This window comes from Phyllostomus hastatus, unplaced genomic scaffold, assembly GCF_019186645.2.
Source record: "Phyllostomus hastatus isolate PE091 unplaced genomic scaffold, TTU_PhHast_1.1 phas_contig_198, whole genome shotgun sequence".
In the NCBI taxonomy this organism is placed as follows: Eukaryota; Metazoa; Chordata; class Mammalia; order Chiroptera; family Phyllostomidae; genus Phyllostomus; species Phyllostomus hastatus.
Genome location: NW_025333715.1, coordinates 2,732,043 through 2,748,860, shown reverse-complemented (window position 1 = coordinate 2,748,860; position 16,818 = coordinate 2,732,043). Strand labels below are relative to the sequence as shown.

Genomic DNA, 16,818 nt, shown 5'->3' with positions numbered 1-16,818 from the left:
ACCGGTGGCCTAGTCACTCTGGCCTCTGCCTCCGTCTTCCCCCAGCCTCTCCTCCGTGTCTCTGGGCGCACACCCCTCTCCTCTCGCGTAAAGATGCCGGCCGCTGGACTTAGGGCCCGCCCCGGGTCCGGGTGGCCGTCCGAAGGCCCTGAGCTGGTGGCACCTGCAAAGGCCCTGCTTCCAAGTGAGACCTGGGATCTCAGGCGGACATGGCTTCCTAGGGGCCACAGTTCAACTCACTGCAGTGACCCCAGGCACCCCCTAAATTCCCCGTGCCTCGGTTTCCTCCTCCGGACGTGGGGCATGGGCAAAAGACAAAACAAAAACACATAGCTTATTCTTGCAAAAATAGAATTCATGCACTCACTGGGCCATTCATTCGTTCGTTCATTCGTTCACTGACTCACTCCCGGGTGCGGAGTCAGCGAAGAGTGGGCAGGCGCCCAGGGCTTCCAGCCTGGAGTCGGGAGATACACGGGACCCGAGCAAACCAGTCGGGGGCTCGCAGGTCCCTGGCGTCGGTGCCGGGGGGAGACGAACTCGGGCACCCGAGTGCTGCCTGCACGCGGCCGGCAGCCTGCATTCTGTTCTCGTGGGTCCCGTGGGTGTGCAGGGCATGTTTGAGTGAGGGGTGGGTGCCAGGCCGGCCCCTCCTGGGCTGCCCTTGCAAACTGTGGACTGGAACCATCAGGAGCCGCGTGGTCAGACAGGTTTCTCCCCTGTGCCAGGCCCAGGGCAGGGCAGCAGGGGCTGGGGTGGCAGAGGCTGGGGTGCAGGGGAGAGTCAGAAGGCTCACCTGCTAGCCTCACCTGGAGTCCCTCATGCCCTCCCTCCTCAAGGTGCATGGGACCTCCAGTTCCGTGAAGGTCACGTTCTGAGATGTGGGTCACGGACCCCGACACAGATCCCCTGCACCTGCGTTTGGGTCAGAGGGCGCTCAGTATTCTGGCACCCTACTGGCCAGGCCTGCATCTGCCCAGATGCTTGAGGTTTGGAGCGGCCTGCGCCCACTCCACCGAGACATTGGGTGCCCAGCCAGGCAGGAGCCAGGTGGGGGTGCTTCCACATGGTGCCGGTGACACTCGTCACTCTCCCCACAAACTCACTTCCAAAGCTGGGCGACGGTCTTCCGCTTCCAGGGCCTGCGGTCAGAGCCCAGGTCCACGTGCAGCCACTGCCAGGGCGAAGTGGGCTTTGGGGATGAGCCGGAGTCCGCCCCCGGCCCCCAGCCCCCGGCCCTGGAGGGGCCCTGGCCCAACCCCTCAGACTGTTCCCCTCCCCGATCTCAGCAACGCTGAGCAGCCGTGACGCCGTGACACCCTGTCCCCCGGACGGTGCCGCTCTGCCAAACTCAGGTGGGAGGAGCTCCTTTCATCCTGGAAATAACTCCAGGTGCTTCTCCCGACCCCCACCCCGCAGATGAGGCTCAGAGAGTCCCAGGGACCGCCCCAGGCTCGCTCCCAAGCCTGTGCTTCCGCCACCACGAGGGTCCCTGGGGGGCCGGAGGAGGTTGGTTGAAGCCTTCGAGGTGACTAAGTTGCTTGCGAGTGGGATTGGAGGCGGAGGCGGGGGCGGGGGCGGGGGCGGGGGGGGGTGGGGGACCTGTGGGGACCCCCACCTCCTCCCTCACTCAGGGCCAGGCCCCGGATCTGGAGCCCCACCCCCCTGAGGCAGTCCGCCTGTGGTCAGCAGAGTAATAGCCCCCAAATAGGCCCACACCCTGATCCCCCAGAACCTGAAAGTCCATTGTATTGCAAGGCACAGGGGCCTGTTCAGAGGCAACTAAGTCAAGGAAGTCAAGGACCTTTGGATGGGGAGATGACCCGGGCAGCCGATGTCCTCACAGGGCCTCTGTGAGGGGGAGACCCAGGGTGGAAGGGGGGGCTGGGGACGGAGGGAAGGGCCCGAGAGCCCAGGAGTGCAGGCGCCTCTGGCAGCCGGGCGAGGCCGGGTGAGGCCGGCACCGAGGCTCTGCCCTGGGCCCTGCCGAAGGGCCAGCCCACCCACCCACGCCTCGGCTTCAGCCCTGCCGCTCAGACCTGGACTTCTCAGCCTTCGGGACGCCGGGAAAACAACTGGGGCTCGTCGTAAGCCAGCAGGCTGGTGGCCTTCTGGCCCAGCAGCACAGGACGGCCACACTCTGGGCACCCCGCCCACCACACGCCTTGCCCCCCCCACACACACACACGCGCGCGCACGCAGCTCAGAGGGTGGGAATAGGAGGCCCCGGGCGGCCCTGGGAAGACGCGGGTGAGCCGCCACCCCCTCTGCAGCTTGTCAAGGTGGAGGGGTCGGAGCCCCAGCGGGCGCCTGCTACCTGTGCCGGTGAGCCTTTGGGAGATTCTCCGAGCCCTCGCCTGCGGTGGGTGTCAGCGGGGCCCCTCCTGCCCAGCCGGGAACACTGGGGTGGGGGGTTTGAAGCCAGGTGGGCTGAAGCCAGGGCAGGAGCGGTGCCTGTCTGCTGAGGAGCAGGTAAACCTGCCCTCGGGTCTGTCCTCACCCCTGCTTTCCAGGGGGCCAGGTTGGGGCCCAAACGGGGGTAGGGATGGGTTCCGAGATGCCTGCCTCCCAGGGCCTTCCACCTGGGCACGAAGAAGAGGCCGGTGGTCCTGCCACTTAACTTCTGGGGGCTGGGTGTGACCCCCTGGGGTACAGATGAGGACACTGGGGCTCCAGTCACCCTTGGGTGGACAGGGTAGGTAGAGGAGTAGAGCCCAGGCAGCCTGAGGTGGGCGGGAGCCAGGGTGGGCACTGACCGGCTCAGGTGGCATCAGGGAGATCCTGAGGGGACCCAGGGGATCCCAGCACCCCTGCCTGCGGCGTCTGCCCACCCATTCAGTCCTTCCCTGGGGCCACCGGCTGGGCGTCAGGTCCTGAGAGCATCCAGGTTGCGGCACTACTCAGAGGGGCCTGAGGAAGCGCCAGCCCCGCCCGGGGCCTGGTCGGCGCTCTGGGGGCACCGGACAATGAGGAGAATATCGGAAGAGGCCCCGGGGGCCCGGTCCAGAGCGGGTGGGGGCCGAAGGAAGGACAGGGCTCTGCCTCCAGGGGTCCCTGAGTGTCCATGGAGCTAACCCAGCATGACACCGAGAGGCGATGCGGTGTCCCAGCCGCTCACAGACCCACGGCGGTAGCCCCAGCCCGGGCCAGGATGGCCACTGGCAGGTGCCCCCGAGTTCCCCAGTTAGCCCTCCCTCCCAGCCTCACCACAGCGCCCCCCACCCCAGCAATCCTGGGCAGCCCTGTCCTGTCCCTCCAGCCTCAGTGGCTGATCTCGGCTCCTTCCTGGGTGCCCTGAGCCTCCCTGAGGGTCCCGCATGTCCGCCCAGAGCCCACCCAGTGCTTAGACCGGAGAGGCCGGGACTCGGCCCCGCCTCCTGTCTTCCTCTGGGGGTGGATGGGGAGGGGCTGCCCCATGAGAGGACGGGGTGATGGGTCAGGGTGTCTCCCAGAGGCTCCCCGAAGGCCACCTGCAGTTTCCCGGGGGACCGTGGCCCTGCGCCCCTGGCTGGGCCTGCCCCGCTCTGGTCTAGGCCGCCGTGGGCTGGGACAGCTGGGGTTTCACTTCTATTCTGGGGGGTGGGGGGGGCGATAAGTCACATGAGGCCCTTCCTTCACCTTCTCCGCCCTTCCTCTCCCCGCCAGGGGCTCGCAGCGAGGTTCTCTTGTTTACCCAACGCGGGCTTTGGGCAGAACATGGAACCTCAGCTGGAGAGAAACGGGAAGGAGCTGGGCCTGCCTGTCCCCACCCCCACCCCCACCCCCACATTGGGGCGGAGCGGAGCGGGTGGGGCTGGGGGTGGGGGGCCGTGGGCCTGGGGCTCCAGCCGGGCTGGCGATAACGCTGTGTGACTCTGGGCCACCCCCCGGCCTCTCGGAGCCTCACTGTTCTGTGGCCTGGGTATGGAAGTCCCCACCTCGTGCTGTGGTTAGAAGGAAGACATCGAGAAAACCACAGGGCAGATGGCTGAGCCTGGGCGGCTGCTGCTGCTGCTGCCGCCGCTGGGGTCACGCCCCTCCCGAGAGGCAGGCCGGCTGGCCCACACCGTGACAAACAGCCCGCAGGGCACGGCCGGCTGCCCCCAGCTCTCGGTGGGGGGGTGGGACCAGAGTGGGCTGGAGCCCCTCGGAGGGTCTAAGGGGAGCAGAGGAAGGGCGCAGAGAGGCTGGTGAGAGGGGGTCCCCGAGAGCAGCAGGACCAGGCCTGGGGGCTTGCCGAGGCCTCAAGGTCCCAGGCCCCGCCCCTCCCACCCCCCCACCCCAGGCAGACAGGGCTGGGCACCCCAGCAGCCCCCATGAGGCGGAGAGCGAGTCCCCAGCTATCGGGATTCCGGGGGCGGCCACCGCCGTAGGGCAGCTGGCTTCCTGGTGGCCACCGACCTCCCGCCGAGTTCTCATCTGTTTTTAGTGCCGGTGGGGCGCCGAGCCCGCCAAGGACCAGTAGCAGGCGGACGTGACCCCAGCCGTGACCCCGGCCGGCAGACAGCAGCCGGGTGGAAGGTGCGTGTCCCTGGACACGTGAATGAGCAGCGTTCCAGTGTCGGCCCCAGAGGAGCCGGGCCCCTGGGTCAGGGGACAGGAGTGCGGTCTGGTCACAGCCTCTGGCTCAGCTGGGGCCGGCTGTGGACACTGGGCACGTCCCCACACTGCCCAGACCCTCCATGCCCCTGGGCCGTGGGGTCCTGCCCCTGCCTGGACCTGCACCCGTCACCACCATCCCCCCCGCCCCCGCCAAGGGCACGGGCCTCTCTGAGCCTCAGTCTCCTCATCTGAGAAGTGGGCGGCCAATCCCCTGTTGCTGGGAAGGGCAGAGCTGGGGGAGGCCGACAAGGGCACCAGGCACTCTCCGGCCACTGCCTGCCCTGGGGTGTGACCAGCAGCACATGTCCAGCTGCCCCCTGCATACCGAGAGTCATGTAGCCAGCACAAGGTGGTGAACCTCAGGGAGCAGCAGCCCGGTGCTGGGCAGAGGGCAGCGGGACCTGGTTGTTACCCTTGGGAGCGGGTGGCCAGTGGGAGGGACTAACAGGAAAGTGAATCAGCAAAGTACTGGGACACAAATCTACACAGAATGGAGAGGGCATCAGGGGGGCTTCCTGGAGGCAGTGGCCTCTGAGCGGAGGCTCTGATATGACCAGCAGCTTGCCCAGGAGACGAGGAGAGGACCCTCCAGGCAGAAGGGGCAGTGGGTACAGAGACCCCAAGGTGTGGCACCCCTGACAGGCCCTGCATTCTAAGATGGGATTAGAGTGCGGGGCGCCCAGCAACTCGGGGAGGGGTTGCTTCCGAGGAGCCTTGAATGCCATGCCCAGGCCTTGCTCTGTGCTGGGCGGTGGGTGTGGTGGGGAGACTGGCGGCGGGCGTAATCAGAGGTCCAGGCGGAGAGGAGGGGCCCTGGGCCGGAAGGCAGAGGAGGGCTGCCGCGGAGATCCAGGAGGCAGGGCCGGAGACTGGGTTTGGAGGGCGAGGGTCAGGATGAACTTGACCAAGTGCACGCCAAGCTGCCCTGCGGGCCAGGGGCTGTCACGCGGCCGTGAGCGGCACAGGGCCCGCGCTCCCGCCCTTTGGGAAGATGGCGGAGACCAGCTAAGCTCACACTTCACTCGTACACGTGCCGATCCAGGCTGACCGGGGCTGCCAAAGCGGACGGCCACCTGCGTGTGATCTGCAGGGAGGAAGGGAGCAGACAGGAGGAGGGGGAGGAGGGGGAGGAGGGTGGGAGGGCCTGCCGGCAGCTTTCCCGGCAGCCTGGTGCTCAGAGGCGGGAGCTGCAGGGCCCGGCTCGGGGCCACCGAGGCGCCCAGGGTGGCAAAGCCAGTGGGCTTGGATGCGGTGAGGCCGTCCGTCAGCAGGTGGCCCTAGTCTCTGGCCTGGGCTGGGGGGTTTGCGAGCGCGGGAAGGGAAGCGGCGTGTGCGCGGAGGACAGGGACGTCCTAGGGAGGTGACCAGGAGGTGCCTGGGGCACAGGGGAGGCGGGGGGCGCAGGGTCTGGGGGCCGGGGTGGGAACCGAGGGTCCCGCGGGGACGGTGGACCCCTGCTGTCCCGGCGCCCTGCCTCTGACGGGCCCTTCCTGTTGCTCGGCCGGCCAGGCAGGGAGGCCTCCGAGGAGAGTGGGCTGGAGGGAGGTCTGGGGGAGCGGGGAGGGGTCCCGGGGCGTCCGGACCCAGCGCGCCCCTCTCCCGCCCGCAGCATCCACAACGGGGTGATCGCCGTCTTCCAGCGCAAGGGGCTGCCTGACCAGGAGCTGTTCAGCCTCAACGAAGGCGTCCGGTGAGTGCCCGCCCTGCCCCCGCCCAGGTCTGTGAGAAGGGTTGGGGAGGGCTGTGCCAGGGTGGGAGCCCCCAGCCAGGCCCCTGGCCCACCAGCCGGGTCCACAGTGGCCGCCACGTGGACCTGTTACGTGGCTCTCGGGCCTGGAGGGCTTTCGCCGCCCGCCCCCCCGAGGACAGCTGTCCAGGGGAAACAGGGCAGGACCTGACAGCGGGTCAAGAAAACGCCCACGCACCCCGCTGGTGTGGGGTGTCAGGAGGGACATTCGTTCTGTTAAAGAGGAAGGACCCCCCCGGCCTGACCTGACGCCGGGGGTGTGGTTCCCGGAAAAGCCACGACAGCCGGCGCACGGCCCTCGCTTCCTGCGGGCGGCCAAGGCACGAGCACCTGGCAAGGAGCCCCCCACGACGGCCTGGCTCCGGGGGAGTCTGCGAGGCCGGCCGCGGTCCTGCTGTGCAGTAGGAGGTGGCCAGCACTCAGAGAAGGCAAGCGCCTTGCCCAGGGTCACACAGCGGCTGCAAGGAGGCGGGGGCCTCCTCAGAGCTGCTCGCCTTCCTCCAGGCAGGGGGGAGCGGATAGACAGCAGACCACCTCTCCAGCTCCAAGGCGGGACGAAAGGTTACCTGGGACGGGGGAGCCCTCCCCGCCGCCAAGTGACCGGGCCGGGAGGGCGCCTGCACTCACACTGTGGAGGCCCGAAACTGGACACAGGGGCTTGTTGCCTGCCAGGCCTGACATGTGGTCTGTCCTGCTTCTCCCGGGCTCCGAGGGCCACCCAGGGGAGGGGCCCCAGGAGCCCCCGAGGGCCTCAGTGGGGCCCGCGGCACCCCCGTTTTCTGCTGTGCTCTGCTGAGGGACAGGGAGTTTGCGGCAAGCCTAAAGAATGTGCTAGATGTGGAAACAACAGAACATAAGGAAACGCTTGTGAATTCCTGAGCAAAGCGCCAGGGACAGCCCACCAGCCATCCCTTCGCACAGCCTCCCGCTCCTCCGGCAGCACCAACAGCACGGGGGTGGGGACTGTCACCCCGGACCACACGCGCCCCCCCACCCCCGTCACCAGCCGCGGCCTGCCAGCCCTGGGGGGACGCACAGAGCAGGGGCCCCCCTCAGCAGTGTGTGTGGGGTGCTGGCACGGGGCGGGAACGGAGCCCGCGCCCCAGGCCCCCCCCTCCGGGGATAGCCCCGGCATCCTTCCCCCGGGAAACGGGTGGAGAGCAGTCGACGCGAGACGTGCAGCTCCCGGCCGGGCAGGTTCCCTGGGGCAGCAGCAGCGCTGTGGCCAGTTCAGGGTGAGAGCCCGCACTCGCCGGGCAGGGGAGACACCGCGGCCACGGAGGCCACCTTCCCGGGGCGAGGCTTCTCCGCGGCAGCCCGATGCGCTGACCCCACGATCTCCCCAAACGTGGGAGACTCAGCCGTGTAACTTTTGGTGGGGGGGGACCGCGTTCGCTCCCTCCCCTGACCCCCGCTCCCCACAAAAACTGAAATGCTGGGCATTGTTAAGTACTGATAACTGGGCTTTTTTTTTTTTTTTTAAGATTTTATTTATTTTTAGAGAGGGTAAGGGAGGGAGAAAGAGAAGGAAAGGAACATGAATGTGTGGTTGCCTCTCACATGGCCCCCACTGGGGCAGTGGCCTGCAACCCAGGCATGTGCCCTGACTGGGAATCGAACCTGCGATGCTTTGGTTCGCAGCCCGCGCTCAATCCACTGAGCTACACGCCAGCCAGGGAGATAACCGGGCTTTTCTTTGGAGAGTGTACTCTCGGCCAACCTTGTGCCACGAGCTCACACACCTTAAACTCTCCACAGCGCCTCTGAGGAGTAGACGCCCCACTCCTTGTTTGACAGATGAGGAAACTGAGGCACGGAGAGGTCATAGGTCGCTTGTGGAGCCGGGGCCTAGGCCCCTGACTCCAGGGCCCGCGGGTCCTTCAGGGCCTCCCCCGCCCTGGCTCTTCGAGCGGCCACATTAAATTAAGTGAAGTTAATTGTGATTGAATCTATCATTGGGCATTAGCTCCATCCCTCGAGAGCCTGGGCCTGGAGCCACGGGTCGCGCCCTCACCCGACACAACGCTCTGCTCCGGAAGCTCGCCGGTGACAGCAGGCAGCGCCCGGGCGCGGGGAGGGCCACGACCGTGACTCACTCGGAAGGGGGTGCCGACGTCTGGCCCTCGCTTGCCCCCCCACGCCCCCCCATTTTGTCCGTGTATTTTTTGGAGACATAATTCGTCGTCATAAGATGTGCAGTTCGTCATGCTAGTTTATTCCCAAGTTTGTACGACCACCACCCTATTTCGTTTCAGAACATTTTCATCCCCCACCCCCAACAAGGAGACTGTCCCTATCACCAACCCCTCCTTGCTCCCCTCCCCCGGCCCCTGCCGATGCCTGTCTGTCCGTCCGTCCAGATGGATCTGTCCCAGATGGATCGGGACGCTTCGTAGGGGTGGCATCCCTCAGTCCGCACGCGGCCTCTCATGGCCGCTTCCGTCACTGGGCACAGCCCTTCGGGGTCCGTCCACGTCGGAGCAGGTGTCGGGATTGCGTCCCTGTCCACGGCCACTCGGAACACCCACGGAGGGGGGGTGCGCAGAAAACTCGCCCTCCCGTGTGCCCTCTCCTCCGCCGGTGGGCGTCCGGGCCGGTTCCTCCCAGCGGCTGCATGGACGGACCCCGCTGCTGTGAGGTCGCGTGCAGGTCGCGTGCACGGTTTGTGCGGACACGCGCTCCCACGGCCCCGGGGCCCTGCCTGGGGCGCACTGCCGGGGGCCCGCAGCTGTGGACGGTGAAAGTGCGCAGCCCACCCGTCTCCGGCAGTGCGGGCACACACAGGTGGACACATGCTGGCCCTCGAGTTGGGCTGAACAGGCCAGGGTCCCCTGGCTCCCAGGCGGGCCCCTCGATGGCGTCTGACTCCCACCCTCCCTCACTCTCGTCTCCCCTCCCCCCCACAGGCAGCTGCTGAGGACGGAGCTGGGGCCCTTCTTCACCGAGTGCCTGCAGGTGGGTGGCCCTGCCCTCTCGCTGGGCGGGGTGGCTTTCTGAGCTGGCAAGAAGGACCGGGGTCACCCGCTCTCGGTGGGCATTTGGAGCACTGGGTTGCAAAGACTCTACCTCCTGTGACTCGGTTTCCCCATCTGGCACTGCAGCCTGTTGGGACGTTAATGATTCGATGCAGGTGCTGTCTCAGTGCTGTGCCTGGCGTGTGGCGGGCTCGGGCGGCTTTGTCGGTAGTGGTTCACCTCCTCCTGGAATGTCAGCGTGGCCCCCAACATCTATGTCTGGGGTGCCCCCCCACCCGTCCCCCACCGCCCCAGTGCCCTGAGCCGGGGGTGTCGGCATCACCGAGTTCCCTCTGCCCCAGGCGCTGCGGCTCTCGTAACTCCTGGTCCCCTTCCGGGCCGCCGGTCGGCAGAGCCGCTGAACCCAGGGGAGCCCCGTGCCGTGCGGTTTAAGGGGTTCTGCTCAGTGGTTCTCGGCATACCCACAGAGTCTTGCTGCCCTCACCCCTGGCTAACTCCAGGACACTCTCATCACCCCCCAGGAGGAACCCCACATTTTACAATCGGCCCCCGTCCCCTCCCCGCACAGCCCCTGGCAACTACCAGTCAGCGTTCTGTCTCTGGACTTTCCTGTCCGGGGCATTTCACAGGGACTCGGCCACGCCCGCCCTGTCCGGCCTTTCGTGTCCAGCGGCCTTGGCCGGGCACAGCGTCCTCGAGGCTCACCCGCCCTGCGGCAGGTGTCTGGGCTTTGCTCCTCCCCCACCAGACACGCCCCCCATCTACGTGCACCCCATTTTGTTCCTTAGTCTGTGGGTGGGCCCTGGGCCGTGTCACCCCTTCGTTGTTGGGCATGGTGCCAAGACCACACGGTGTCATCCTCGGCCGGCGCCCAGGGCAGCGTGCACGGGTCCCCATGGTGGGAGCCTCGCGGGACGGCGGCAGTCCCCGAACCAGGCCCTTGCCACAGGCCCTGCGGGCTCAGCGTCCTTCCCTTGCTGTGGGATGGGAGGGCAGCCTGCCCGCCCAGCTCAGCTGCAGCTGCAGGCAGGGGCCGCCCGTCTCTCGGGACCGTCCCTGTGGCCACCTTCCGTCCGGTGACAACCCCTGGTCGGGTCCGTTGTCAGCGTCCCCCCGGGAGGAGCTGAGGTTCGGGCTCTGCGGCAGGCCGGGGGGGGGGGGTGTCAGCAAGCCCCTCCCGTGCTGGGCCTTGGCTGCGGGCGGGGGACCCGTGGGAGCCCTGCCTGCCAGGCCCCCGGGGGCACCCTCAGGGCCGTGACCGCGTCTCCGCCTGTGCCTTCCAGAACCAGCTGCTGACGAAAGGCATGGTGATCCTGAGGGACAAGATCCGCTTCTACGAGGGTGAGTCGGCGGCCCCGTGGTGGGGGCTGTGTGCCGGGCTGCACTGCCCACTGGCGTGGCTGCGGGGGGTCCCGGCTCGTCCCAGGGGCGGAGGCACAGCAGGTGTGCTCGTGGGGACCGTGGCAGTGCGGCTCTCCCGGTCCGGGGTGGGGGGGCCCGGAAGGGACAGAAACGAGGCCTCCGGGACGGCAGGGAGAGATCCTATCCCCGGAGGGGGCCTCGTTGGGGAGAACGTCTGCCCCCTGACTTGCTGGAGCCCAGGAGGCCCAAGGGGTGGTGGGGAGAAGGCTCCTGCCCCACTCACGGTCCCCAGCAGCCTGGGAGCGCCCTCAGGCTCTGTGAGGCTTGACAGGGAGTATCTTGAAGAGGCTGGAGCCGGTCGCTGCCTCCCGGTGGGAGCAGCCGATGGGGGCTCCCTGATAGGCATGCTCAGGGGTTCCCTCGTTTCACACCCACGCCCACCCCCCGTGGGTCACTGTTCCCGTTACACAGCTGGGGACGATGCAGTGACGGCAAGTGATCTGTCCGTTACCACAGTGCACATAAGGAGTGGAGGTGGGATTTGAACCCAGGTCATCCTGACGCCAGAGCACACGCTCCTTGCCCTTCTCTTGGCCCGGAGTCCCAGCTGGCTTCTGTGCTAGCCTCAGGCCTCGGCAAGCAGGGGACCGCCCTCCCCTGTAGGCACCAAGCCTCAGCAGGACGGGCCTGGTCCTGGCACCCTCGGGCTCCCCGTGTCTGTGGGCCCTAGGGCCACAGCTGGAGGGTGGGCCTCCTTAGGGAAACATCAAACAGCGGGAGCCCCGCTCCAGCAGATGCGCCTGTGCTCAGGGCCTACTGTGCGCCGGGCCAGTGCTGGGTTCAGGTTCCGTGAATGTTTGTTGAGCGCCTACTGGGCACTGGGCACTGGGCACATGCTCACTCCACCAGATTCTGTCCTGACTCTGCTAACTCACCGAGTTTCCCAACGACCTGCAAAGGAGATTCCATTGCTGCAGCCACTGACCATGGGGGAAACCGAGTCACAGAGGGGTTCAGTGACTCGCAGTCCACGTGGCAGCCTGGCTCCTGAGCCCACGCTGTTCTCTGCAGCTCCAGTCGCATCCTCGAATCCTCGCCCTGACCCTGTGCAGAAGGCGCGTTAGCCTGTGTCAGAGAGGAGGGGACTGGGGCCTGGTGGCCTGGTGGCCCTGGAGGAGCCTGGAGCCGCAGGTCCTTCCTTCTGTGCCCCTCTGTGCGGAAGTCCCTGAGGCAGGAGCCTGAGAACCTTAAGCCGGAGGCACAGCCACGAGGGGTCCCAGGCCAACTTCCTGGAGGAGGCTGCACCTCAGCCCGCAGAACGGGCCAGCAAGGACTTGGCACCTGGTGGAGACGCCCTCCCACACCCCTCTCCTGACTCGGCACATTCCGGCGGCGCCCGTGCCTCCCACCAACCCCAGCCCCGGGGGAGCCGGGATCGTCGGAGAAGGGGAGCTTTGTGCGGCTCGGCGGGGCCCTGCCCACAGCCGCAGGCTGCCAGGCCACCCAGCAGGGAGTGCCAGCCCGCTCAGACTCCCTGGGCCTCGGGGACAGGCCCGGAGCCCCCGGCTGCTACAGGCCAAGGGCCTGGTGTCCCACTCTCATCCAGCCGCAGACACGACATTTCCCTCTGGCCTCGGTGTCCCCGTCTCGGCACCATGGGGTGGGGTGGGTCGAGCTCCACCCACATGCTCAGGCCCTGTCCAGCAGGGCCTCACAGCTGTTCGGGGGCATAGGCAAGGCTCAGGTGGCGAAAGTACAGTGTGGTGAATGTCGGGGTACAGGGCAGCCCTGGGGAGAATGGACTGATTCCGCACAGGCAGTCAGGGAGGGCTGCGTGGAGGCAGTGGCCCTCGAGTAGAGGTTTCAAATGCAGTCCGTCCAGGACGATGTCTGGTCCTCTACGGCCCATGCCGTTGGAACAATAAAACCGACCCACACCCTGAGGGCAGCCCCAGGAGCCTCTCCGCCTGCCTCTCAGCCCTGGTTGGGGCCCAGGGAGACCTCTTCCTTGAGGCGGCTGCGGGCGCCCCACCTTGCCCTTGCCTGTGTTTCTGACGGACGGGGTGCTGCCCCCACACAGGGTGGCCGGGCCCTTGCCACCTGCTGCTCCCTCAGCCCCGCCGAAGCTGGCACGTCGGCCGCCAAGCAGAGAGGTTCCCGGGCACGAGGAGCCCGGACGGCAGCCCAGAGCTGGGGGCTCCTCCGGGACCGTGGCTGAGGCTGCAGTTTGGTGCCCTCAGCATGACGGACGGCTGACCCCCTCCGCCGCAGCCAGGCCCTGCGGTCCCCACTGTCCCTAGGGGCCCCCCGAGACCGGCCGAGACCTGAGCCACCGCCATGCATTCGCTCTGGTCTCCAGGCCCCACGGTCGGCCCTCAGAACTCGGACAAGGAGGACCGGCCCGGCCTCAGCCGCCGCCTGAACCCTGCTGACCGTCCGTCAGCAGGACGCGGCCCCCCGGTCACCGGGACACCAGCCGGCACCTCCGGAGCACCGGCCGCACGGCCGCCTTTAGCCCTGCCTGCGAGGGACGGTCATCGCACCCCTTTTACAGAGAGCCAGACTGAGGCCCGGGGCGCGGGCCTCCCCTGGGGACCCCCAGCGAGGCTGTGCGGCCCGACTCTGTCACCTGACGCCCGCAGCGCCCCCAGACACAGCCCCCCGCAGAGGGCCTGGCCGGCGGGCGGCTCAGCCGGGCTTGGACTTCGCGTTTCTCGACATCTGCTTTCCGCCGCGTTTCCGGGCCGGGGGCTGGAGAGCGGCCTGAGCTCAGCGGACACCGGCCTGGCCCGCGCCCAGGGCCACCCCACGGCTGGCCGAGGGAACTGAACTGCCTTTCTTCTTGCCGGCAGCGGCGGGGCCCTGAAGGGACCTTTGTGCTCGGACAGAGCCCCTGGGGCAGCAAGTGCCCGCCTGTCCCGCCGCAGACCCAGGTGTGGGCCCCAGGGAGGACCGGGAGTTGGCCGCTGGGCAGGGAGCCCCAGTGCCAGCCGACGGCCGAGCACAGAAGCCAGACACCCCCCCGCCCCCCCGCAAACCGCCAGCCAGGCTGCACTGCACCTCCCAGACTGCCTCGCCAGGCTCCCCTCCCAGAGCCCCAGGACCTACACAGACCTGGGGCTTTGCAGGGTGGAGGCCGTGGGGCCCGGAGCCCAAGCAAAGTGAGGAGAAGAGAGGCCAAGGCTCTTGTCTGGCCCTCTCGTTCCCATGGAAACCGCCGGCATTGAGCAGTGCAGTCTGGGAGAGCGGCCAGCGAGGGGCACGCCCCCTCCCCCTCCCCCTCCCCCTCCCCACTCGGAGCCGCCCACCACGCCCCTGCTGACAGCAGTCTGGCTTCCCGGCGGGGTCCGCTCCTCCTGGCCCGGCAGCCCTTCACCCTTTTGCTCCTCCCAGTGGAAGGGCTGGGGGTTCGGCACTTGGCACTTCCTGAGGGATCCCAGAGCCAGCCTGAGGGCCCCTCAGCTGTCCCCAGCCCCGAGGACAGCACCCCTCCTTCCCGGGGCAGGCAGAAGTGACTGCAGAGCTTGCCCAACTGCCTGCTGTCCACACACCTGTTTTTGTGGGTCACACACCAGGGACGTCATTCAACCTGGCAAACCATCCCAAATCAGCACAGGTGGCGCCTCCTCCAGGAAGCCCTCCCTGCCTGACTCTCTCCACCTTCTCTACCCCTCTTCTACCCGTTGCCATGGTGGCACATGGCCTTCCTGGCTCCTCCGATCCCGCCTCAGGCGGCCTCGGGTGGCGGGGCCCCAGGCCCTGGAGGAGGAGGCCTGCGCCTCTCACAGGCTCCAACCCTTCGCTGGCCCAGAGAGGTCGCCCCTTGCCACCGTCCTCACACTTGCTGTTCCGTGCCCTGCTCCGTGACACACAGTGGGATTGGACTGTGTGGGGCTCAGCAGGGGCCCCGGTGTCAGGCCCGGCACAGGGTGGGTCGGCGGACGGATGCCTCGCTCCAGGGTGGTGGGTGAGGTGAGTCGGCGGATGAGACAAGGACAGAGGGGATGCTCCTTTGGGGGGGGGGGACACGCCTGCTGGGCCTGTGGGGGCGGGGCTGGGACCAGCAGCCCACGCACAGTCTCACTCCTCTGCCCCAAGCCCTGTGTGGGCTCTGGGACATGGGCCTGCTCCTGTCCCCTTTTACTAATGGGGAAGCTGAGGCACAGAAAGGCTAAGCAGTGGGCCTGGGGCCACCCAGCTGCCAAGGGCTCTGTGCCCTTGACCTCGGGGGTGCCTCCAAGGCCTGGACTCAAGCCCTTGGCCCCGGCACCTCCTGCACCTCCTTCGGACCGGAGAGGGGACTTCTGACCTGGGAGGGTGGGAAGTGTCCGCTGAGCCCGTTGGAGACGGGCAGTGACGGCCCCCTGTGCCCACAGGACAGAAGCTGCTGGACTCGCTGGCGGAGACGTGGGACTTCTTCTTCAGCGACGTGCTGCCCACGCTGCAGGCCGTCTTCTACCCCGTGCAGGTGAGCACCCCCCCACCAGGCCACGACCTCACTCACCCCCTCCGCTGCCCAGTCTGGGGTGGACACGCCCTTCTGGCCCTCAGTGCTGGCAACAGCTGTCTGCACCCGTGACAAGACCAGACACGTGGTCCCTGGACCTCTCAGAACCCATTCCCACCCATGAGATGGAAATAAAGCCAGCTCCCTCCGGAGGGCCCCGGAAAGCCCGAGCAGCACACAGTAGGCCGTGCCCAGCGCAGAGTAGGCGCTATGCGTGGGACCGTGACCCTGGCCTCGCCTGCGGGTCGGCGGGCACCCCGCGACCACGGTGCTGTGCGTCCGCAGGGCAAGGAGCCGTCGGTGCGCCAGCTGGCCCTGCTGCACTTCCGGAACACCATCACCCTCAGCGTGAAGCTGGAGGAGGCGCTGGCCCGCGCCCACGCCCGCGTGCCTCCCGCCATCGTGCAGATGCTGCTGGTGCTGCAGGTGCGCATGGGCCGGGCTCCCAGGGGCGGGGCCCGAGAGGGGGGCGTGGGTCCGCGTGTGTCTCAGCGGGGACGCTGTCGGGAGGAGCCGTGCAGAGGCCTGGGCTCGGGAGAAGGCGGGCCTCCGCCTGGTCCCGCCCGCGGTGGCCCAGCAGCCGCGAGATCGGAACCAGAGCTCTGTGTCGTGGGCACGGGGCTGGGCCTTCACAGCCCGGTCGGTCAGTCATGGGGGCGGAGGGTGCCTCCCCCAACGCCCCACAGTGGCTCCGACATGTATGGCACGGACGGCTGGCGTCCCAGAGGGCAGCTCTGGGGCAGGGACAGCGGCAGGCTGTTAGCCACCGTCCTCCCGGCTGGCCCAGGCGGGGCGTCTGATGGGCCGCCAGCAGCCCCTGCTGCAGACTGGCCCCTTTGGCGCATCCTGAGCCCTGGGGCAGGCACAGGGCTCCTCGGTGTGCTGGCTGGCCTCACCTCACAGGGCCCAGGGGGGCACCGTCAGCCTCACCCATGGGGGTCAGCCAGGAGTCTGGCCTCACCCATGGGCGAGCCTGGCCGCCCCCAGAGCCCTGCCTGTCGCCCCGAATTTCTCATCCACGCAGAAATCCTGACAATTTAGGGAGGGTCTGTGAGTTTGGTCAGGGGTCCAGGGCAGCTGGCGAAGTTTCCAGAGCAAGGAAGGGCCGGTGAATGTGGAGGGTCAGGGGTCGCGCCGCTCAGGCCTGTGGTCATCTGGCAGCTTTGGGGGCGCCGGGCCTGCAGGCAGGGATTGTAAGGGCTTTTCGGTGGCTCCCGGCTGGGTTGCAGCCGGGGGCTTTGAGGGACTCTGCCCCTGGGCCTCTTGTCTCCTTGCGTGGTGCAGAAAGGCCCCCTGCCTGGCGGGGGCAGGGCCAAGGGGAATGGAGAGAAATTGCTATAAAGCCCTCCCAGGAGCAGGCGGCCCCAGGGCTAGGGTTTAGAACCAGGAATATTAAGGTTGCGCCAGATCCCTGGAGCCCCATCCCCGCTGGCGGCCAGGCTGGGGCGATGCTGCCCCCTGGTGGCCACCACCTGGTACAGCTTTCTGGGCTGGGCCGCTCCGCCACCCAGACTGTGGGCGTGACTCCAAACCACAGCGTGTTGCCAGTGCCCACCCCACTTTGGCCCCCACGTTGAGGGACCTTGTCCCGGCTCCCCAAGAAACTCGCCCCTACTGTTTTCATGTCCCAAATGGATTTGAATTCA

The 16,818-nt window shown here is 67.6% G+C and overlaps 1 protein-coding gene and 1 non-coding gene across 5 annotated transcripts in view; both read left to right on the top strand.

The window, feature by feature from the left end:
* Nucleotides 1-16,818, top strand: part of PRR5 (proline rich 5) — a 49,406-nt gene that overhangs the window by 26,938 nt on the left and 5,650 nt on the right. For 3 of the 4 annotated variants that reach the window (XM_045834910.1, XM_045834912.1, XM_045834909.1), the window contains 5 exons: nt 6,191-6,271; nt 9,235-9,283; nt 10,587-10,644; nt 15,042-15,133; nt 15,458-15,598. In XM_045834910.1, coding sequence (XP_045690866.1) covers nt 6,191-6,271; nt 9,235-9,283; nt 10,587-10,644; nt 15,042-15,133; nt 15,458-15,598 — 421 coding nt within the window. Of the gene's footprint in view, nt 1-4,408; nt 4,501-6,190; nt 6,272-9,234; nt 9,284-10,586; nt 10,645-15,041; nt 15,134-15,457; nt 15,599-16,818 lie in introns of all 4 variants that reach the window. The other variant, XM_045834911.1, reaches the window with a different exon arrangement.
* Nucleotides 7,574-7,735, top strand: LOC123816291. Its single transcript, XR_006785256.1, has one exon. It is a non-coding gene; the product is annotated as a U1 spliceosomal RNA (small nuclear RNA).